At 48.3% G+C, this 22,477-nt stretch overlaps 2 protein-coding genes across 3 annotated transcripts in view; both read left to right on the top strand.

The window, feature by feature from the left end:
• Positions 1 to 9,795, top strand: part of CGN (cingulin) — a 28,507-nt gene extending 18,712 nt beyond the window's left edge. The window contains exons 11-21 of the mRNA XM_030824536.1: positions 243 to 452; positions 780 to 986; positions 1,360 to 1,617; positions 3,169 to 3,339; positions 4,748 to 4,909; positions 6,133 to 6,222; positions 6,693 to 6,776; positions 6,873 to 6,991; positions 7,329 to 7,437; positions 7,822 to 7,985; positions 8,303 to 9,795. Coding sequence (XP_030680396.1) covers positions 243 to 452; positions 780 to 986; positions 1,360 to 1,617; positions 3,169 to 3,339; positions 4,748 to 4,909; positions 6,133 to 6,222; positions 6,693 to 6,776; positions 6,873 to 6,991; positions 7,329 to 7,437; positions 7,822 to 7,985; positions 8,303 to 8,444 — 1,716 coding nt within the window. The 3' untranslated portion in view covers positions 8,445 to 9,795. The remainder of the gene's footprint in view (positions 1 to 242; positions 453 to 779; positions 987 to 1,359; positions 1,618 to 3,168; positions 3,340 to 4,747; positions 4,910 to 6,132; positions 6,223 to 6,692; positions 6,777 to 6,872; positions 6,992 to 7,328; positions 7,438 to 7,821; positions 7,986 to 8,302) is intronic.
• A 1,596-nt stretch (positions 9,796 to 11,391) lies between these two features.
• Positions 11,392 to 22,477, top strand: part of TUFT1 (tuftelin 1) — a 43,482-nt gene continuing 32,396 nt past the window's right edge. The window contains exon 1 of one of the 2 annotated variants that reach the window (XM_003259242.3): positions 11,392 to 11,529. In XM_003259242.3, coding sequence (XP_003259290.2) covers positions 11,470 to 11,529 — 60 coding nt within the window. In that variant the 5' untranslated portion in view covers positions 11,392 to 11,469. The remainder of the gene's footprint in view (positions 11,530 to 22,477) is intronic. The other variant, XM_012510967.2, reaches the window with a different exon arrangement.

The raw sequence follows: 22,477 nt of genomic DNA, 5'->3' as shown, positions 1-22,477 counted from the left end.
TTGCGTATAAGTTTTTTTGTGAACACATATTTTCGGTTCTCTTGGGTTACCTAAGAGTGGAATTGCTGGTGATATAAATGGTAAATCTGTGTTTAACTTTTTGAGAAACTGCCGAGCTACTTTCCAAAGTGGCCACATCAGTTTTCATTCCCCCTGGCAGTGTATGAGAATTTCAGCTTCTCCACATTCAGGTATCTTAGTCTGGCTCTAGGTGCCCCATCACCATTCCCCTTTCCTTCCAGGAGCTGCTCCAGACACAGGAGGAGCTTAAGGAACTGCAGGCAGAACGGCAGAGCCAGGAGGTGGCTGGGCGACACCGGGACCGGGAGTTGGAGAAGCAGCTGGCGGTCCTGAGGGTCGAGGCTGATCGAGGTCGGGAGCTGGAAGAACAGAACCTCCAGCTACAAAAGACCCTCCAGCAACTGCGACAGGACTGTGAAGAGGCTTCCAAGGCAAGGGGAGTGGGCACAGGGCTTAGGAGGTGGAGGCTGAGGGTGTCTGGAGGGCTGAGGAGCCAGAGGGTGTGGAAAGTTACCTGTCATGGGTATGTACTGACCAGCCCCTGGGTCCTAGGCATGTGGTTCAAAGAAGCCAGGATTTGGCAGGGGGAGGACACCTGTATCTCTGTAGGGGTGGGATTCTCAGGGAAGTGTCTGGCTGGTGGCAGCTGCTCTCTTTAAGCCTCATTCTTATGGGCTGTCTTTGGGACGGCTTTCCTGGGTGTGGTCAATGGCCCCAAGCCCTGGGGTCTGAGCCGCCACCCCCTGAACCATCCTTAGGCTAAGATGGTGGCCGAGGCAGAGGCAACAGTGCTGGGACAGCGGCGGGCCGCAGTGGAGACATCGCTTCGGGAGACCCAGGAGGAAAATGACGAATTCCGCCGGCGCATCCTGGGTTTGGAGCAGCAGCTGAAGGAGGCTCGAGGTCTGGTGGATGGTGGGGAAGCGGTGGAGGCACGACTACGGGACAAGCTGCAGCGGCTGGAGGTCAGTGCTTCTGCCCTCCCAGCCCTCTCTGCTCACCCCTGGTGAAATACTCCTATGCTAAGTAGTTAGCCATCAGTTTCACTTTGCCCTTAGTGTGCATCTGTGTTGCCTCTCCAAACCTGCTCTGTTAACCTTGGGTTTATTTCCTGGCGTATACTTTGGTGCCAATGTTCAGTCTTTGCACTGGTATTTTTGTTTCTTACCTCTCATCCTTTGCTTGCTCTATGTGCCCTGATTTCTTTGCTAGGAGCCTGTTTTCGTTGCGCACCATTTTCATAAATACCTCTTTTCTCCGGCCCAGCTACCCACCTCCAAATAGCTTGAACCCAAGTTTTGCCTTTTCTCAGTCCAACCCTGCTTCTCTACCTCCCAGGCAGAGAAACAGCAGCTGGAGGAGGCCCTGAATGCATCCCAGGAAGAGGAGGGGAGTCTGGCAGCAGCCAAGCGGGCACTGGAGGCACGCCTAGAGGAGGCTCAGCGGGGGCTGGCCCGCCTGGGGCAGGAGCAGCAGACACTGAACCGGGCCCTGGAGGAGGAAGGGAAGCAGCGGGAGGTGCTCCGGCGAGGCAAGGCTGAGCTGGAGGAGCAGAAGCGTTTGCTGGACAGGACTGTGGACCAACTGAACAAGGAGGTGGGGCATGGGGTATTCTGGGCCTTTAGGAAGAGCCCAGCTCATCCAGAAGCTGGCCTGAGAGGACAGGGGCTTGGGGGAGAGGAGTTAGTCAGAATGTGTGATGTTTATGGCCAGGTGCAGTGACTCACTCCTGTAATTCCAGCACTTTGAGAGGCTGAGGTAGGCAGATACCTGAGGTCAGGAGTTTGAGACCAGCCTGGCCAACATAGCAAAACTCTGTCTCTACTAAAAATACAAAAAATTAGCCGGGTGTGGTGGCTTGTGCCTGTAGTCCCAGCTACTCAGGAGGGTGATGCAAGAGAGTCACTTGAGCCCGGAAGTTGGAGGTTGCAGTGAGCCGAGATCATGCCACTGCACTCCAGCCTGGGTGACAGAGCAAGACTCTGTCTTAAGAAAAAAAAAAAAAAAAAGAATGTGTGATGTTTGCTTTCCTCAAGTACATTGTTAGGAAGACCAAGACCAAATCTTCTGGAAGGGGCATCCTTCCTACCTCCCCTCCATGTTTTTGCTCTTTTCCCTCACATCCTATTCCTTTATGGTCTTCATTCTTGGAGAGCATCTCCTGGGATTCTCCCTTAGGAGTCTACAAAACCTAAATACAAGAATCTTCAATGGCCAGCTTGGGCAACATAATAAGACTCTGTCTCCACTTAAAAAAAAAATAATTAGCCTGCTGCGGTGGCTTGTGCCTTAGTTTTTCTTCATAGATGGGGAATTGAGACCCAGAGAAGATAAGTAACTTGCCTATGGTTGCTAATTAGTGGCAGAGCCAGGATTTGAACCCAGACATCTGTATTCCCAGCTACTCGGAAGGCTGATGTAGGATTGCTTGAGTCCAGGAGGTTGAGGCTGCAGTGAGCTGTGACTGCCCCACTGCACTACAGCAAGAGCCTATCAAAAAAAAAAAAAAGAATCTTTATTGGTAGAATTTTAAATTTGGGTGAGGGGAAGGAGAAAAGAAAGAAAAAAGAAAAGGAAATAAATTGCTTTTGCTGCTAAGGTTCTCCTCCCAATCTTTTTGTAAAACAAGAGCAAACACCTAATATATTACATCAATTCTAAAGTGCACATTTTATCATTTCTGAAATAGAGTTGTGTCTTATAACTTATGGTGTGTTGTAGTTTAATTGGCATATTTTTCTTAGTGGTACACCTTATAATCATTGGCACCTTGGGTTTGCTGAAATGGTCATTTAAGGCTTACTTTGTATCAGGCACTGTTGTAAGTACAGAACTTCACATAATTAACTAATGTAATTCTCACAACACCTTGTGATATAGTTACTATTCTTATCCCATTTTACAGATGGGGAACTGAGACCCAGAGAGATAAGTAACTTGCACATGGTCACTAGTAAGTGGTAGAGCCAGGATTTGAACCCAGACATCTGTATATAACTATTAGCTATACTAGGAACCTAGGCCCAGGAAAGAGCAAGAGAGGGCTGCCTTGTCAGGAAGGAGACCCTTGGGGGAGAGTCTTGGGAGTCTGGGCCTGGAGAGGGACATTTATGTACAGTGCTGAAGGCCCTTTTCTCTGTGTTTCAGTTGGAGAAGATTGGGGAGGACTCTAAGCAAGCCCTGCAGCAGCTCCAGGCCCAGCTGGAGGATTATAAGGAAAAGGCCCGGCGGGAGGTGGCAGATGCCCAGCGCCAGGCCAAGGATTGGGCCAGTGAGGCTGAGAAGACCTCTGGAGGACTGAGCCGGCTTCAGGATGAGGTAGAAGCCTAATATCCTTGGGTTTGAAGGTCCTTGCCTCTTTTTTTTTTTTTTTTTCCTGAGACGGAGTTTCACTCTGTCACCCAGGCTGTGGAGTGCAGTGGCGCGATCTCAGCTCACTGCAAGCTCTGCCTCCCGGGTTCACGCCATTCTCCTGCCTCAGCCTCACAAGTAGCTGGGACTATAGGTGCCCGCCACCACTCCCGGCTAATTTTTTGTATTTTTAGTAGAGACGGGGTTTCACAGTGTTAGCCAGGATGGTCTTGATCTCCAGACCTTGTGATCCGCCCTCCTCGGCCTCCCAAAGTGCTGGGATAACAGGCACGAGCCATTGCGCCTGGCCCGGTCCTTGCCTCTTAACTGAACCTGTGGCCAAGGGTCCCTGGGGCCCAGGTTTAGGTCTAATGACTTGCAGGGTGGAGGAATATATTGTCTGTAGAGCAGTGATTTTCAAATTCTGTGGCTTAGAGCCACCTGATGAGATTTTTAAAAATCCCCACACCCAGGCTGTATCCCATACCACTTCAGTCATCATCTCTGGGGATGGGATCCAGGATCAGTATTTAAAAAAACTCCTCAGATGATTCCAAGTTGTGTAGAGACTTTAAAAACAATAAAGAAGCTGGGGACGGTGGCTCACGCCTGTAATCACAGCACTTTGGGAGGCTGAGGCAGGCAGATCATGAGGTCAGGTGTTCAAGACCAGCCTGGCCAACATGGTGAAACCTTGTCTTTACTAAAAATACAAAAATTAGCTGGGCGTGGTGTTGCATGCCTGTAGTCCCAGCTACTCAGGAGGCTGAGGCAGGGGAATCGCTTGAACCTGGGAGGTGGAGGTTGCAGTGAGCCGAGATCGTGCCACTGCACTCCAGCCTGGGCGACAGAGCAAGACTCCATCCCAAAAAAAAAAAAAAAACAAAAACAAACACAATAAAGGAAATGAATGAGGGCAGGTGCAGTGGCTCATGCCTGTAATCCCAGCACTTTGGGAGGCTGTGGCAGGTGGCTCACGAGGTCAGGAGATCGAGACCATCCTGGCTAACACGGTGAAACCCCGTCTCTACTAAAAATACAAAAAATTAGCCAAGCGTGGTGGCACATGCCTGTAGTCCCAGCTACTCAGGAGGCCGAGGCAGGAGAATTGCTTGAACCTGGGAGGTGGAGATTGCAGTAAGCTGAGATCGCGCCACTGTACTCCAGCCTGGGCGACAGAGCAAGACTCCATCTAAAAAATGAAAAAAAAGAAAATGGATGAAAAGTCAACTTGCTTTTTATTGTCATCATGCCACTGGTAATTCTAAAGAGTGACAGTGATGAAATGTTTCTGCCCACTGGGCTGGACTGCCCCTGCCCCTCAACCTTCACCTTCTTACTACACTGAGCTGTGGCATTTTTACCCCCTGCCCAGGTCCAGAGGCTGCGGCAGGCCCTGCAGGCATCCCAGGCTGAGCGGGACACAGCCCGGCTGGACAAAGAGCTACTAGCCCAGCGACTGCAGGGGCTGGAGCAAGAGGCAGAGAACAAGAAGCGCTCCCAGGACGACAGGGCCCGGCAGCTGAAGGGCCTCGAGGTGAGGGCACTGAGGTGTGACCTGTGGAAAAAGGGGTGGGATCGGCCGGGCGCAGTGGCTCACGCCTGTAATCCCAGCACTTTGGGAGGCCAAGGCGGGCGGATCACGAGGTCAGGAGATCGAGACCATCCTGGCTAACACAGTGAAACCCCGTCTCTACTAAAAATACAAAAAAAAATTAGCCGGGCATGGTGGCGGGTGCCTGTGGTCCCAGCTACTCAGGAGGCAGAGGCAGGAGAATGGCGTGAACCCGGGAGGCGGAGCTTGCAGTGAGCAGAGATTGCGCCACTGCACTCCAGCCCCGGCAACAGTGTGAGACTCCGTCTCAAAAAAAAAAAAAAAAAAAAGAAAAGGGGTGGGACTTCCAAGCCTCTTTCTGTACTAGCGGTCAAAACTGACAGCCCACAGTTGATGTGTTTTGTTTGGCTGCAGTATTTTAAACAACTTTGAATCAATTGCCAATGTTTAGAAATTTATAGATGTCACCTAAAAATTTGGATCTCTAGTTTATTTTGTATTTGGCAGATATGGTAATACTGAGTGTCTTGTCCTGAGTCTGCATGGCAACAGTTGGCTGGAGCTGAGCAGTGGGTTTCCCCTTTAGAGTGAACAGTATTCTTCAGTTTGCTATATTTGATAATAATAATAGCAGCAGCAAACATATTGTGCTGTGTGATAGGCACTTAAGACTTAATCCTCAGAATAACTCTGTGGGGTAGGTAGTCTTGTTTTCTCCATTTTACAGATGAAGGAAACTGAGGCACAGAGAGATGAACTTGTCCATGGTCTACTGCCAGAAGTGGTAAATCTGATTTTCAGACTGGACAGTCTGGTCCCATGTACATACTCTTAGCCTCTACATGGTACTGCCTCCAGTACCTCAGTTTCTGAGTCTTCATCTCAGCCTTGGCCCAGGTACTTGGGTTTCTCTCTGTTTTCCCATTAGAGAAATAAGGTTTTCCAGTGAAGAGTAGAATCTGGGGTTTGCCTTTCTGTCAAAGGGCCGTGACCAGAGCATGGCCCCCACCTGCCTGTGATGCCACATCTGGTCAGTAGAGGGCGCTGGCTCCATAGTGGCTCTGGGCCCGGGCAAGTACCAAAAGGTTACTGGGATGCGCAAGAGAGAAAAGTCTGTTAATGCTGGAGTTTGAGAGGCTCCTGGTCTGAGTTTGGCATTCTGGTGTCCAGCATTTGGGACAGAATTACTTGTTCTTCTGTCATAGGAAAAAGTCTCACGGCTGGAAACAGAGTTAGATGAGGAGAAGAACACCGTGGAGCTGCTAACAGATCGGGTGAATCGTGGCCGGGACCAGGTAACCGCCCCCCCACCTCTCATCTCTGTTTACCCCTGACTGCATCACCTCTTGGTTCTCTCAGAAACAACTCTACCCTCCCACCTTTCATCATCTGGCTTCCGAATCTGTGCGTGGCTGGGTCTACTTCAGGGTTTTGTCTGCTTTGGGAAAAGTTGGCCAGTTTCCTTGGGTGGAAAGAAGCCAATGATTTGCATGGAGGAAGGGATCCTGGTGGCCTGGGCTATTCTCTGACCTGAATTGGGGCTTCTTTGGTTTACAAGGGATACTAGTTCCTGGTGGGACGAAGGAGGCCCTGTTTGCTTTCTCTGGCCCCTCCCATTTGAATAGGCTGTGATTTTTTAGTTGCCTGGGAATTTTTGGATTCAGGGTTCAGAGACCATCCTCCCATGACTCAGCCTCACTTTGTTCAGCTTGCTGGTTCATCCTTAGCCCTCCCCAAGTCTGGTCCTCTCACCCATCCCCACTAGGTGGATCAGCTGAGGACAGAGCTCATGCAGGAGAGGTCTGCTCGGCAGGACCTGGAGTGTGACAAAATCTCCTTGGAGAGACAGGTGATAGGGGAGGGGAGGATTCTTAGGGATGGACCCCAGGAGGTGAGTAAAATGGCCAGTGGAGTGCTAACTGTGGAGGCTTCCTGTCCCTCTCAGAACAAGGACCTGAAGACCCGGTTGGCCAGCTCAGAAGGCTTCCAGAAGCCCAGTGCCAGCCTCTCTCAGCTTGAGTCCCAGAATCAGTTGTTGCAGGAGCGGCTACAGGCTGAAGAGAGGTGACATAAGCCTATCCTTCCTCCCTTCCTCCCTCCTTTTCTTCCTTCCTCCCTCTTGGCTTTCCTCCTCTGTGGCTCCCTCCATCTTCCACCTCAGATATGGCCAACCTGGCCTGATCTTTGGGGAAAATTTTCTCCTGATAGAGAGCAAAGAGAGTTGCAGAAATTCTGAAATGTGAATGACCTCACTCTCCCTTGTTCTTCGAATCTGCCCTGGATCCTGCCCAGTCTAATGATGGGACTCATGACTGAGAGAAGTCCTTGGGGACAGTAGGGGGCCAAGTTAGCATTCCCTTAGAAATGGGGACACTCATAGCATTCTTTTACCTCACCTTAGGGAGAAGACAGTTCTGCAGTCTACCAATCGAAAACTGGAGCGGAAAGTTAAAGAACTATCCATCCAGATAGAAGACGAGCGGCAGCATGTCAATGACCAGAAAGACCAGGTGAGGACATGGCACCCTGGGGCCAAGCAACCTGGGGCAGGTATATATTATATGTTTTCCTGAAAGCCAGGGGAGGCCCTTATCTCCTATAGGTCTTCCAAACTTAGACTTTCCTTGTATAAGGACAGAGATTAGATTGAAAGGACTAGACTAGAGAAGTCATAGTAAGCATATATATTGAGTGCTTATGATGTGCTAGGTTCTGTAAGTATTACACATATGTTAATACATTTAATCCCTAAGACAACCATGTGAGGTTAAGGAACTTGCCCAAGGCCACATTTTTCCAGCGGCAATTATACCTTGTCAAGATTGTTACGGGGTAGGGTCCCAGGCCATGGTAGTAGATGCTATTCAAATGTGTGGACTTGGTATCCTGCCCAGCTAAGCCTGAGGGTGAAGGCTTTGAAGCGTCAGGTGGATGAAGCAGAAGAGGAAATTGAGCGACTGGACAGCCTGAGGAAGAAGGCCCAGCGTGAGGTGGAGGAGCAGCATGAGGTCAATGAACAGCTCCAGGCCCGGATCAAGTCTCTGGAGAAGGACTCCTGGTATGGGCTGCCCTTTTGCCCCTTGCTCCATAGGGACACTAGAGCAGTGAGGGAATGGTCTCTCCTGTGCTGGATAAGGAGGAGAATCTCTAAGATGGGACTGTGTAGTCACTTGTTTCTGGTTGGAAGCCAGTATATTTATTTCTTAGTATCTCAGCCACCATCCTGTACCTCATCTTCCCAAATCTGATTAGTTGGGGATTTTGTGAGTAAACTTTAGGCCTTAGAAGAATTGGGGTTTCCTTTGTACAAAAAGGGTGGCTGTCTCAATATTTCTATTTTCCCCTCCCCAACCATTATTCTTCTCTCTGAGTCAGGCGCAAAGCTTCCCGCTCAGCTGCTGAGTCAGCTCTCAAAAACGAAGGGCTGAGCTCAGATGAGGAATTCGACAGTGTCTACGATCCCTCATCCATTGCGTCACTGCTTACGGAGAGCAACCTACAGACCAGCTCCTGTTAGCTCGTGGTCCTCAAGGACTCAGAAACCAGGCTCAAGGCCTATCCCAGCAAGTGCGGCTCTGCTCTGCCCACCCTGGATTCTGCATTCCTATGGGTGACCCAATTATTCAGACCTAAGACAGGGAGGGGTCAGAGTGATGGTGATAAAAAAAACAAAACAAAACACATCAGCAATAAGCTGATAGATGGACTTTCCACTGTAGAAGTGGACATTTCAAGCCAACTGAGCCCTTTCCTCAAGTGCCGACACCTCCCTCATCTCTCTCATAGTGGAAGGATGGTCAGCGTTAGGCTGATGGGGACTGAGAAGGATAGGAAGGGATAGAAATTGCCATGTGTATAAAGCTTTATTCTTTAGCCCTTAACCCTAAGGCTCAGGGAAATACCCTATGTTATTGTGCTCCCTGGATTCCTGCAACTCATTTTCCTTCCACTCTGGAGCAGGGTGAGAGGAATGTTACGGGTAACAGACATGCAGGCATGGCTCTACCCGTTTCTTTGCACAAGTATGGGGCCCATGTGGTAGTCCCCATGCCGCTCCAGTTCCTATATTTTTGTCTTCTTCCTTTCCCCTCTTCGCCATTCCTACCTTGCATTTTTCCTGTCAGTGCCTTAGCCAAGGTAAGGAGATAAGGATGCTCTTCTTGCTTTTTATATCTGCACATTCATACCTCTCCAAAGACCAGCTTTTCCCCAGCCAGGGCCCTCAGCCTTCCCTGCTGCCCCAGTGATTGATTGAGAGAGCTGTTGGGGTTTCTCTGCCAATGACCCCCTGGGAGAGGGACTTTGGTAGGGTCATGATAAAGTGGCGGGAGTCTGGTCCTGCTCAGGGTTTCCATCCTTCCCCCTCTCCCTCCTCTGTGACTGTGGATATGGTTATAAGGTGGTTGCATCTGGGAGCCCTGACAACTGTCTGCACAAGTTCCAAAAGTAAAGGTGTCAGTCCCTGTGGCCTTCCTTGGGGCTTCTCTGACCACATGTGCCCAACTTCAATAAGAGAACCAAGGGACCCCCATTTTCTGAGGTGCTTGGCTCTGATTCAGGGCTTTGCAAGGGGTTAGAAGCTGACTGTAAAAATGGGAAGAGGCAACGGAAGACATTTATTTCTCCTTTGGATTTTGGGGAGAGCCAAGCCCTGGTAGGGAAGAGGTAAGGGGGATGATTCACCTCCATATTTCCTAAGCAGGTTGTATAGGGAGCCGGTGGCAGGAGGAAGGCTGTTTTCACGAATGACTTGTAATGTCGTGATTAAAAAAATTCCTGTATTCTGCAAATCAAACATTCTTTCCCAATCCAATCCAGCCTTGGTTTTATTTTAAATTAAATATTAAAATTACACATTTATATTGAAATCCTTGGTTTGTCTTCTCTTTCTTGGCTTATTTGGAGGTCCAGGTTTTATGAAGTCATATTAACTGTACAGCTTAGGAGCCGAAGCTAGAGTTTTCTTCACCTTACTTTTCAGAGGCCCTTTATAACAGAGCAGATGGGATCTACGAAACCTGGAGATGTTTATAGCAGCCCCATTCTCTCCTGAACCACCTTCTGGGAAGAACAATAACATTAAATGCCTTTTTTTTTTTTTTTTTTTTTTGAGACGGAGTCTCACTCTGTCACCCAGGCTGGAGTGTAATGGTGCGCGATCTCAGCTCACTGCAACCTCTGCCTCCCGGGTTCAAGCGATTCTCCTGCCTCAGCCTCCTGAGTAGCTGGGATTACAGGCGCGTGCCTCCACACCCAGCTAATTTTTGTATTTTTAGTAGAGATGGGGCTTCACCGTGTTGGTCAGGCTGGTCTCAAACTCCTGACCTCGTGATCCGCCCACCTCGGCCTCCCAAAATGGTGGGATTACAGGCATGAGCCACTGCACCTGGCCAGCAGTAAATGACTTTTTGAGGGTTAGAGTAGAACAGACCAGAACTGGGTTTTATTCCCTTGGGTCATAGTGATAACCCCAGCATTCACTTCCCAGGTAGAAAAATTCTTATTCATTCCTAACTGACGTAGGACCCAGTCCCTAACTGGGAGGTAGGGACATTTCTGCTGTTCCTGCCCTAGTGTTGCCTTGAAGAGGGAGCTGGCCCTTCACTAGAGCCTATTGCCAGGTATAGGAGTACTATCCCCTCAGGAGTGGGTCAGACCTCCTCCTAAAGTATTCTGTCTGCTGTCTGTGTGGACCACAGCCAAGTGAAGCAGCCACTTGCCAAGAGCAGCTGGGCGGGGAGAAAGCTCCAGGGTCCTGCTTGGCCGACCCTCTCTTCTAGGCCCTCAAGATCCCAGCCTAGGCTTGGGGAGAAAATGCAACTGGAGAAGTCAAGGCTCATCCTTTCTCACGAACACAAATTCCTTTTAAGGCAATGTGTCCCGCCTCTCCCAACTATATAAGGGCAGCGTCAGTAAAAGAGCTTCTGCAAAACAAGCCCCACCCAGAGCCTAAGCTGACTGGGCCTCCTGGGCCTCTTGCCAGGGAAGTGCACCTGCCAGACTGGCTTAGGCCAGTCTGAGCGAGCTGGCCCTTGGTGCCTGCCTTTCTGCGGTGGAGGAAAGGTTTACTCAGCTCTACAAAGCCTACAGGCTGGCTTACGTATACGGAGAGGAGCATGTATGGAAGGAAGCTTTTGCAGGTTCCAACTCCTCATCCACAAGGAGCAGGCAGGGTGATTCCCTCTGACCAACACTGATCTTGGAGAGATGGAAAGCGACAAGATTAATGAAGAATGTTGAAGTGCAACCACATACTCTAGATAAAGCTGTTCAGTTAAAGCAGCCCCATGTCGCTCCCAAGCCCCACCTTTGTGTAAATCTATGCGAGCACCGATAGGGCATGTCCCGGACCCATTGGCCCCGCCCACCTCACCTCCTCGCCTATCGTTTGTTCTCTGCGATACCGCGAACTGGGGGCGTGGCCTATATTCAGCCCTGCCCCTGATGAGCCTATACAGGGGGGCGGTTCCGCGCGCTCCCGCCCAGTTGGAGCCGGACAGCGGGTTGGAGAAGTGGCGTGTGTGCTGCGACCCCGAGGGAAGATGAACGGGACGCGGAACTGGTGTACCCTGCTGGACGTGCACCCAGAGGACCAGGCGGCAGTAAGAAAAAGCGCCCTCGCTGTCTTCCCCGTTTTGTATTCCCGGTTTCTAAGTCCGCCCCGCGCCGGGTTCGCTGACATCACCTGGTGCCCGGCTCGCGCGGTCAGCCCTGCGCGGCGCTTCCCTCTTTTTATTCTTTTGCCTGCGACGGGCAGTGGGAGTCGCGGAGTGAAGACTCCTTTGAGGCTGGAGGGTTCGGGGCCTCCCTGCCCTTTGGTAGGACGCTACGGTTCCTGCCTGGGACTCGGCGCCGGCGAGCCCGTGCTTGGGCCGCGGGTCTCAGGCGTCTTGTGGGCAGCCAGATTGGGTCATAAGAGAATGAGCTCAAGCGACTGGGTCCCTGAGCGCCTTTGGACGTTGTGTCCTGCCGAGGAGGCTTAGGCTTTCCCGTGGGTCAAGGGTCCTGGTGACCTCAGAGGCCCTCCAAAGAATATCATCATGGTGCTTTGGATGATCAGTAACAAGAAAAAGGGTAGAGTAAATTACAGGGCTTGGACTGGAGGGTGGGGGGCAAGTGGGAGACGGTAGGACTCAAACTATTCCGAGATTGGCTAGGGACTCTACCTTTCGCTAAGAAGGATAGGGCTTTCCGCCCGGGGGTCACCTCTCGTCTTGGATTTCTCCTTCTTCCCCCTTGTAGTTCTCCTGTTTTCCTCCCTCTGTCTGCTTACTGATAGCTTCCTGGGACGGTGTGTTAGTTTTGCTTCCGTCTCCAGCCGCCAGGCCCTAGGATAGTGGAGGAAGGGGATGCAGAACCCGGGCTGAGAAGGGGAGGGAAGTGACCCAAGCGAGGGCTTCTGGACGGGGAGAGGGTTGTGGAGAAAGGGGGCGTTCTCCAGTGCAGGCTGGTCTACCCCTCTCTCATCTTTCTCTGGCTCCCAGTTCCAGTTCTCCCCACCCTAGCTGACCATATGGTTTTTCCTCTCCAAAGGCTGAGGAGGGTAATTTGTGGCTGTTTCTAGGCTCTATTGGGGAACTTAACCCAGGTTAGGTGTGTACTATTTCATCAATTTCCAAGCTATTGTGGGTGGGAGTGAAATGAAAACTAAGGTGATGGGGAACTTGTGTATCATCCCCCCTCCCACATCTGATTCCCTTACCCTCTGCCTGCCTCATCCTGCTCTTGAGGTAGAGCTAACCCAACTGCAGCTAGATTATGGCTCTTCTTCAAACTCATTTCAGGTTTAGAATACAGATGGTCATTTAGTTCTGTTCCCAGTCCCCTCTCCATTTCTGCCCTGGCTATGAGTGTTTTTGCCACATTAAAATACAGATGTTGCTGTTGGCCAACCCCAGTTGCCCAAACCCCATTCTTCTGTAGCCTGCCACATCCCCAGCTATGAGACTCTGAAGAGATGGAAGAAATCTATCCATTATGTGTCAGCCACAAGTCCTACTCCCTGCTCTTTGTTTTCAAGTGACGAGTGTCTTGCTATGTTGTCGGAGCTGCAGTACAGTGGCTCTTCACGGGTGCAATCGTAGCACACCACAGCCTTGAACTCCTGACCTCAAACAATCCTTCTGCCTCAGCCTCCTGAGTAGCTGGGACTTCAGGTGCACACCACCTATAGCTTCTCTTCCATGCTCTTGCTCTCTCTTTTGGAATAGTTGAGGGAAAAGGGTATGAGATAAATAAAGGAGAGGGATGTTTGGGCTGCTTTTTGCTTGCTTGCTATATAGAAAAGAGATCCGGAAAGAAGTCTAAGACCAAGTTGGCACTGGCAGTGTTAATGAATCATTAACCTCTACTATTTTTTTTTTCTTTCTTCCTTTCTTTTCTTTTCTTTTTTTTTTTGAGACAGGGCCTTGCTCTGTTGCCCAGGCTGGAGTGCAATGGCACGATCTCAGCTCACTGCAACCTCCACCTCCTGGGTTTAGTAGATCCTCCTACCTCAGCCTCCCCAAGTAGCTGAGACTGTAGGCGCACATCACCACACCTGACTAAATTTTTTTTTTTTTGGTAGAGATGGGATTTCACCATGTTTCCTAGGCTAGTCTTGAACTCCTGGGCTCAAGCAGTCTGCCCACCTTGGCCTCCCAAAGGCTTGGGATTACAGGCATGAGCCACTACATCTGGCCCCTTCTACTCTTTCTTGATGTTTTTGCTGTTTGTCTGGTGGGGCAGAAAAAAATTGCTAAGAGAAAATAGTGGACATGGAATTCAGATGGTCTCCATCATAGGTTAGTTTGAAGCTAACTAGAGACCTCTAGAGCAAGGGAGAGACAGAAATTCCCTTTTATTCCTTTTTTCTAGGCTGAACTTGAGACTTATTTTACTCCAAAGCTGGGAATGAAGTAATCATTGCCCAGGTCTGATCTTGGAGACATTCCTGGGCCCTTAAGGGAGGGGAGGAGACGGTGAACAGTCAGGACACAGGCCTTGTCCTGGATTCCTCTTCTCTGAGCCAACTTGCAGACAGAATTTATGGCTCTGGACAACCCCCAGGAATCTATCATATATTCACACCACTGAATGGGTGCTCAATGCATGTACAAAGTGAGTCAATAAATAAATGAACAGATGTTTCTTCCGGAGTCAGGGTGTAGACAGTTGAACTGATTAGACATCCTACTGGGAGTGAGGGCCCTGGGACTCTGTTGGTGTTTCCCCACTAGCCAGGCTGTGTGCCTTAGTGTATCACATGTGGACGTGGACATGGGGCCAGTACACTCTCTGGGATGTTTTTATTGTTGGAGGCAGATGCAGCAGGTACAAGGAGCCAGTGTTTTTCAGAACTGCAGACCATAACCACTAGTGGGTCTGAGATCAACTTAGTAGGTCAGACCAGCATTAAAAAAGAAATAGAATTAACACTCTTAGAGTGTTAGTGAGGATAGACATTTTTGGTAGAACTTTTATTTCAGTTATATATATATGTGTCTGTGTGTGTGTGTGTATTATATATGTACGTGTTTGTTTACTGGGTCTTGATGTGAAATATGTTTTTGAGATTGGAAAGTTTTGCAAGCCACTGTGGTAAGTTTTATTGGCAAATAAAAGAACAAATAAACACCAAACTCCTTTTTACTAGATATTTCCATTAACTTCCTTTGGTTATAAACAACAGAGAATGACTCCAGCTAAACTAAGCAGATGAGGAAATTATTAGAAGGAAATAGAGCAGTTCACAGAATTTAAGGGAAAGCTTAGAAAGCCCTAACCAAGGGTGTTCTGGGGCCTGGGTAAGTGGAACGATGGAGGCTTACTACCGTTGGTGAATTGGTTCCAGCTGTTTTAGGTCTCTGCACCATTATGCTCAAGATTCCAGGGAGAAAGTACCATTGTCCCTTGGCCCCCAGTTGTCCAGAGCAGGACAGGGTTCCTTGATTGATAGGCCCCCCGGATTACAGTGATGGAAGGAGATTCTCCAAAGACCCAAGTGTTGTTATCAGTGGAGGGGAATGGAAGCTGTGTGGCAAAAGAACGGATGTCTATGACATTAGACTTTACCATGGATGATCTCTGATTTCATTTCCCTCCTTCCCTCTCTTCATTCTTTCCATCACTTTTTTGTTTTTTTTTTTTTGAGACAGGGTCTCACTCTGTTGCCCAGGCTGGAGTGCAGTGGTGTGATCATAGCTCACTGCAGCCTTGATCTCCTGGACTCAAGGGATCCTTTCACCTCAGCCTCCCAAGTAGCTGGGACCACAGGCATACTCAACATGTTTAGCTAATTTTTAATTTTTCGTAGATATGGGTTCTCACTATGTTGCCCAGGCTAGTCTTGAACTCCTGGTTTAAAGTAATCTTCCTGCCTCAGCCTCTCAAAGTGCTGAGATTACAGGTGTGCACCACTGCGCCTGGCCTTAAATCACCTTTTTTTTGGGGGGAGGTGCATGGAGTCTCACTCTGTCACCCAGGCTGGGGTACAGTGGCACAATCTTGGCTCACTGCAACCTCCATCTCCCTGGTTTAAGCAATTCTCCTGCCTCAGCCTCCCAAGTAGCTGGGATTACAGGCATGGGCCACCGTGCCCAGCTAATTTTTGTATTTTTACTAGAGATGGGGTTTCATCATGTTGGCCAGGCTGGTCTCGAACTCCTGACCTCAAATGATCTGCCTGCTTCGGCCTTTCAAAGTACTGGGATTACAGGCGTGAGCCACCGTGCCTGGCCTCTTAAACACTTTTTATCAAAGGAACATATGTGTGTGATTTTAAAGTATCAAAATATCAATAATATCAAAAGGCTTTTAAAAGAAAATAGCAGTCCCCTGCTCCAAGTTCTGCTGCATGGAAGTAACTACTTTCTACTCTTTGAGCTGTTTCGTGTTTACCTCCATGTTTCTAAATAATATGCTTACAGTGATTTTTCTTGATTTATCAGTTTTAGACATCTATTGACTTCTGTTGTAGGAATTATAGGAAAATTTATACTCCCACCTCTCCCATGCTTCCTCCCCATCCTCCCAGTGTAATTGTATTACAATTTTTGGTAATGTAATAAACTATAGTTTCCGTTAATAGCATTGTGGTCAAGAGCATGGCTCTGGGCCGAGTGCAGTGGCTCACGTATGTAATCCCAGCACTTTGGGAGGCTGAGGCAGGTGGATCACCTGAGATCAGGAGTTCGAGACCAGCCTGACCAACATGGCAAAACTCCATCTCTACTAAAAATACAAAATTAGCCAGGAGTGGTGGTGTGCACCTATAATCCCAGCTACTTGGGAGGCTGGGGCAGGAGAATCATATGTACCCGGGAGGTGGCAGTTGCAGTGAGCCGAGATCACGCCATTGCACTCCAGCCTGGGCAACAAGAGTGAAACTCGTCTCAAACAAACAAACAAACAAACAAACAAAAAAAAGAGCATGGCTCTGGGAATCTGACTAAGGTGGGCTCTAATCAGGCTTTGATGTCTGCTTTGCCCAAGCTCACTTAGGCAAATTACTTAATTTCTTCATTCTTAGTTTTCTCACTTGTAAAACTGGGATAATAATTGCACCCTTCTCATAAGGTAGTTGTGAGGATTAAATTAGATAATACACATAAAATATGAAGCACAGTGCCTGGCATGTGGTAAGTACTCAGAGGTTAGCTATTATTTTATTTCTACTGGCTTGGACTAGACTATTTTAACCTCCTGTAAGCAACCAGCCAAGGGATGGAGGAAGAGTTTGGGAACTCTCTGGTTTGGGCAAGGTTTGCTCCTCCTCATTATGCTGAATTTTGTTTATTCCTGTTTCTTTCTCGTTTCCTTGATGATCCAGGTCCCTCAACCAGTGGAGAGTCCCAGGGGTGAGAGGAAGGCCTACAGACAGACCCAGGGTGAAGACCTGAGTAACCTTGCTAGTCCTGACTCAGCCAGTACTGGTCTTAGACTGATGATGGGTCAGGGTTCATATTTTGGCATCTCTCTCTGGGCGTCTTTCCTCTTCTTTTTTAGACCTCATGACCAAGGCAGCTGGTGTCACCTGCTGCTCTGGTTTCTTTAAGTAATATATCAGTTTTATCTTTCCTTAGAATATTTGCATTTTTTTTTTCTACAGCATCTTTTTATTGTCTTTACCATTACTTTAATGCATTTTAGAATTTATCTACATTAATTGGAAACTATTTGCATTTTTTTCATCCTCTCTCTCTTTTTCTTTTTCTTTTTCTTTTTTTGGATTTGTCTTGGCCAGAGAGGTTCTCTCAACACCTGGGTGGACTTGGAATTTTTTTTATCAGCTGCAATCTGAAGACTTGTCTTTACCATGGAATAGGTGACATTCCTTTAGGGCCTCAGAAGCTCAAGTAGTTTAATACTAAGTCTTTCTAGAGCCTCACTCTCTTTTATTTTTTAAACTAGAACTGTGATTTATTGAAGCCTTACCATGAGCTTCATATAATTTTTTATGAACAGCTTTATTGAGATATAATTCATATACCCCATTTAAAGTATATAACTCAGTGGTTTTTAGTACATTCACAGAGTTGTGCAATCATCAATAAATCAATTTTAGAACATTTTCCTTACCTTATAAAGAGATCCTGACCCATTAGCAGTCACTCCCCGTTTCCCCCCAATCTCCCTCAGCCCTAGGCAGCCACCAGTCTACTTTTTTTCTCTATGGATTTACCTATTCTGGATATTTAATATAAATGTAATCATCGGTATATGATCCTTTGTGACTGGCGTCTTTTATTAGAATGATGTTTTCAAGGTTCATCCATGTTGTAATGTGAATCAGTACTTCATTCCTTTTTATGGCTGAATAATTTTCCATTATTTAGATGTATTACAACTGTGTTCATCATGGATAAATGTTGGTGGACATTTGGGTTCTTTCTACTTTTTGGCTATCATTTATAATGCTGCTATGAACTTTGGTGTACAAGTTTTTGTGTGGAAATATATTTTCATTTCTCTTGGAGAGGAATACCTAGGAGTGGGATTGCTGGGTCAGAATATTTGCATTTTAAAAGAGGATTCATCTGTAGCCATTGCTGCTTACTCCAGAGGACTGAATGTATTCTAAAACGTGGAAGTCCTGGTTCTGTGACATCTGAGTGTGGGGGAAACTGCTGGGCAGAGGAGCCTTTCAAGTTTGGTGGCTGCCTGTTCCTTCTACTCAATGAAACTTATCCTAAACTCAGCCCATAAATTTCTCCTCATACCATCCCATCTCTCCCATTTATTGCCAGGTTCTTACTTTCAGGAGCACTGCATTTTTCTGATGTCACCAAGCCTGCCAGGAATTTGGGGAACGCTGGGCTTTGCCAGAAAAGGAAGGATCTCCTCTGAGCAAGGAGAGTTACCTCATCATCAGGCATTTGGTGCTAACATTTGCCCATAGTTCTCCAGGGTGGAGGGGGGCATGCACCCAGATGGTTTCAGTTCCAGACACGTGTGCTCAGAGAGGTGGGATGAGCTTTCTTGCCTGCTAGTAATTATGGTGCATGCCTCTTTGGGTCAAGGTGCAGAGGCTTGTGAAATACCTTTGTTTTCTAGGGGTTGGGAAGGTTCAGTTGCGGAAATAGGTATGTGCCAGGAAGGCTGGTGGCCCAGATTTAAGCCTGGCCAGCAGAGGCAGGAAGTGGAGGAGACAATATAGGGTAGGAAGGGGATGAGTCGATGAAGGAAGAAAAGGGACGTGGTTTTCTTGGGTCTGGGGGCACAGAAGCAAAAATCACTAAGCAGGTAGTCAGAGACTAGAGAGGGCAGAGCCACTCCCTTTGATGCAGAGGGGGCACTGAGGAACTTGCCCTTTCATTCCAGGTTTGCTAGTTGCTAGGCAGGTGTCCTAGAGAGAGACTGGCTTAGCAAGTGGGTGTCTCCTTCAGAGTTGGTTCAGGAGCTCACTTCCCTCTACGGACACACTGTCACTGCTAAGCCTCAGTGTTTTCCTTTGTTAGGGCTCCAAGTAATGAGAAAGGCTGCCCCATGTAGGGTGCCACCTCAAATCCTTTTTCTCATTTCACCTCACAGTAACCCTGGGCAGCCCTCTACATAGTGCCTGTCCAGCCCATGCCTCTGGGTAGGCAGCCACATAAAAAGCAAACACGTTTTGTTGGCTAATCTGGGGAGGAAGAAAGGGAGTGATTCTTTGTGTCATACTCCACAAAGGACCATCTCTGGCCTAGGCAGCACTGCAGAAGGCAGGACCGTGTACCTGAGACTGATGAGCTGAGTCGGGTGCGAGCCTCACTCAAGGAGAGGGTAGGCACCCACCTATCCCATCCGGCTCTGTTCTTTGAGTTTATGGGGCTTCCTTCATCCTGATCACTTGGGTGCCATTGTTACAAGGGGCTGGCTATTCCTACTTTTCTTTTTTCTTTTTTTTTTGGTACGGAGTCTTTCTCTGTCACCAGGCTGGAGTACAGTGGCCCGATCTTGGCTCACTGCAGCCTCCACCTCCTAGGTTCAAGTGATTCTCCTGCCTCAGCCTCCCGAGTAGCTGGAGCTATGGGCATGCGCCATCAAGCCCAGCTAATTTTTGTATTTTTAGTAGAGACGGGGTTTCATCCTGTTGGCCAGGATGATCTCAATCTCTTAACCTCGTGATTCGCCTGCCTCAGCCTCCCAAAGTGCTGGGATTACAGGGATGAGCCTCCGTGCCCAGCCTCCCATTTTTCAAAATGGGGAAACTGAGGTGACTGCTCCTCCAGCAGCTTGAGAGGCCATGCACACTTGGGGTGGGAAAGTGGGTGGGATTGAGGGGCAAAGTGAGGGAAGAGTGGGATACAGGGTGAAGATGAATTAAGGTTACTGGTTTCCAGCTCAGGTACAATCTCCACTTCCTTTACTTCCTCTTAGAAAGAACCTTACACTTGACTCCTACCCAGTCCTAGTGACCCCTGTAAAACCTGGGGAGTGAGAGCTGGGGGAACGCAGGCTTTTCCCCATTCACATGAGCCTGTGGTGTGAGAATTCTGCACCTCTCTCCTTATCTCCCTGGTGCCTCCCTGTGTATCTCCTTATCTCTGCTATGGCGTCTTGATCTCTAACCCCTCAGCTATATGTTTACCCACTCCCTGCTTTGAGGAGTGAGTCACAGCTGGAGATTTGTTTGAACAGAGTGGTGAGGCTGCCTATAATTTGGAGGTAGCTGGGCTTCTCCCAAAAATGTTTATGAGGTTAGAGGCTGCTTACCTTGTGATTAGCACTGCTCCTTTTTCCCTAGAGAAGAAGGCTCCACTTCTCATCTGGCCTTTTAGAGTCCCCAGTGGAGACCCCCCTGCCAGATATTTTTGGGATGTTGCTAAAGCTCCCTGGAGCCTGCTCACAGTCCTGAGGAAATGCGAGCCTGCTCCAGAAAACAACTAAGTGCACCAAGCAGAGAGGAGCCCCAGGATTTGCTCCTTGACTCTGGGCTGGGGGTGCAGGCTGAGGTCTGTGGCCTTGTTGACTAAGATGCATTCTCCGGTTCTGGAGGATGAGGTGCCAGAGAGAGCCCTAGGTTTTTCATCAGCTCCATTAGACAATTTACCTCATCCACCCTCTTCCCTTGCAGACTTTCCAGAGCTACTTGGGAAAGTAATGCTGCTTCACCCTTGTGAAGAGATTTATGGTTTGCAAATCACTTTTACATCATTCTTGCACATCTATCTACCCTTCCTAAAATGTTGGTTGTGGAATTATCACCCTCATTTTACAGACAGAAAACTGAGGTCCAGAGAGATTAAGTGATTTGCTCAAGGGTTAATGGTCATCAATCAGGACTCAGACATCCTGCCTCTGACTTCAAGTTTAGTACTTTGTTTTGAAACAGAGTCTCGCTCTGTCACCTTGTTTGGAGTGCAGTGGCACGGTCTTAGCCCACTGCCGCCTTGACCTTATGGGCTCAATTGATCCTCTCACCTCAGCTTCCCTAGTAGCTGGGACTATAGGTGTGCGCCACCACGCCAGGCTAATTTTTGTACTTTTTGTAGAGACAGGGTCTCATTATGTTGCCCAGGCTGGTCTCAAACTCCTGGACTCAGGCCATCTGCCTGCCTGGGCCTCCCAAAGTGCTGGGATTATAGGCGTGAGCCAACATGCCTAGCCAAGTTTAGTACTTTTTCTTTCCTTCTCTTTATATGTTTTATTATAGGAGTGTCACAGAGATCACTGCACCTCTCTCCTTATCTCCCTGGGGCCTCCACCTCCCAGGTTCAAGCGATTCTTCTGCCTCAGCCTCCCAGGCAACTGGGATTACAGGCGCCCACCACCACACCTGGCCAGTGTTTTGTATTTTTAGTAGAGACGGGGTTTCACCATGTTGGCCAGGCTGGCCTTGAACTCCTGACCTCAGGTGATCCACCTGCCTTGGCCCCCAAAGTGCTGGGATTATAGGCGTGAGCCACTGTGCCCGGCCCAAATAGTTTTTTGGTTTGTTTGTTTTTTTGAGACAGAGTCTCACTCTGTTGCCCAGGCTGGAGTGCAATGGTGTGATCTTGGCTCACTGCAGCCTCCGCTTCTTGGGTTCAAGCGATTCTCCCACCTCAGCTTCCCGAGTATCTGGGATTACAAGCATGCACCACCAGGCCCAGCTAATTTTTATATTTTCAGTGGAGACGGGGTTTCACCATGTTGACCAGGTTGGTCTCAAACTCCAGACCTCAAGTGATCCGCCTGCCTCGGCCTTCCAAAGTGCTGGGATTACAGGCGTGAGCCACCACACCTGGCCCCAGCTTGCTTTTTCACTTAACACTTATTTTGAGATTTATTCATGTCAATGCATGTTGCATAGTTCATTTATTTTCACAGCTGAATAGTAGTTCATTGTACTAATATGTAAGGATTTATTCATTCATTTTCTAATTAGCCAGGCATGGTGGTGCACGCCTGTAGTCCAGCTGCTTAGGAAGCTGAGGTGAGAGGATCAATTGAGCCTGGGAGGTCAAGGCTGCATTGAGGCATGATCATGCCACTGCACTCCCGCGTGGGTGACACAGTGAGACCCTGTCTCAAAAATATTAATAATATATAATTTAAAAATTTGTTTTCTTGTCAGTGGGCCATCTGGGTGGTTTCTGGTATTTTGCCATTGCATGCAATGCTACTGTGAACATATTTCTACATGTCTTATCTTTATATTTCTATAAGTGTAATGAAATCCCCCTAAAATAGCTCATTAGCATTTTAATTTGCATTTTCCTTTACTGGTGAGGTTCAGCATCTTTCCTATTCCATTAGCCACTTGTTATTTCTTTTTAGAGTTGCCTTCTTTGCTCAGTTTTTCCTTGACCTTCCTCTGCTACTTTTCTGTGTCTGCTTTTTCCAGTATTCCATACTGCTTCTCTAAACTGAAGAGCTGGAGTTTCTCAAAGGGAATTGGGAAAATCCCTGAACATATCACCTGGAACTTATGCAACAACATATTTTTTTGAGAACCTATTCTAGGCCAGGCATTGTGCTAAATAAGCTATCCATGTCTTCAAGAAGCTTATGATTTTATTGGGGGAGAAGAATGAATGGTTCCAAAAGAATGGGCTCCTTGTTAAAGTGCAGGATATGTAGGTTGCAGTAGGTGCTCTGACTGAGGGA

This window comes from Nomascus leucogenys, chromosome 12 (genome assembly GCF_006542625.1).
Source record: "Nomascus leucogenys isolate Asia chromosome 12, Asia_NLE_v1, whole genome shotgun sequence".
NCBI lineage: Eukaryota > Metazoa > Chordata > Mammalia > Primates > Hylobatidae > Nomascus > Nomascus leucogenys.
The sequence above is the reverse complement of the archived record's forward strand: the minus strand, read 5'-3'. Positions and strand labels throughout refer to the sequence as shown.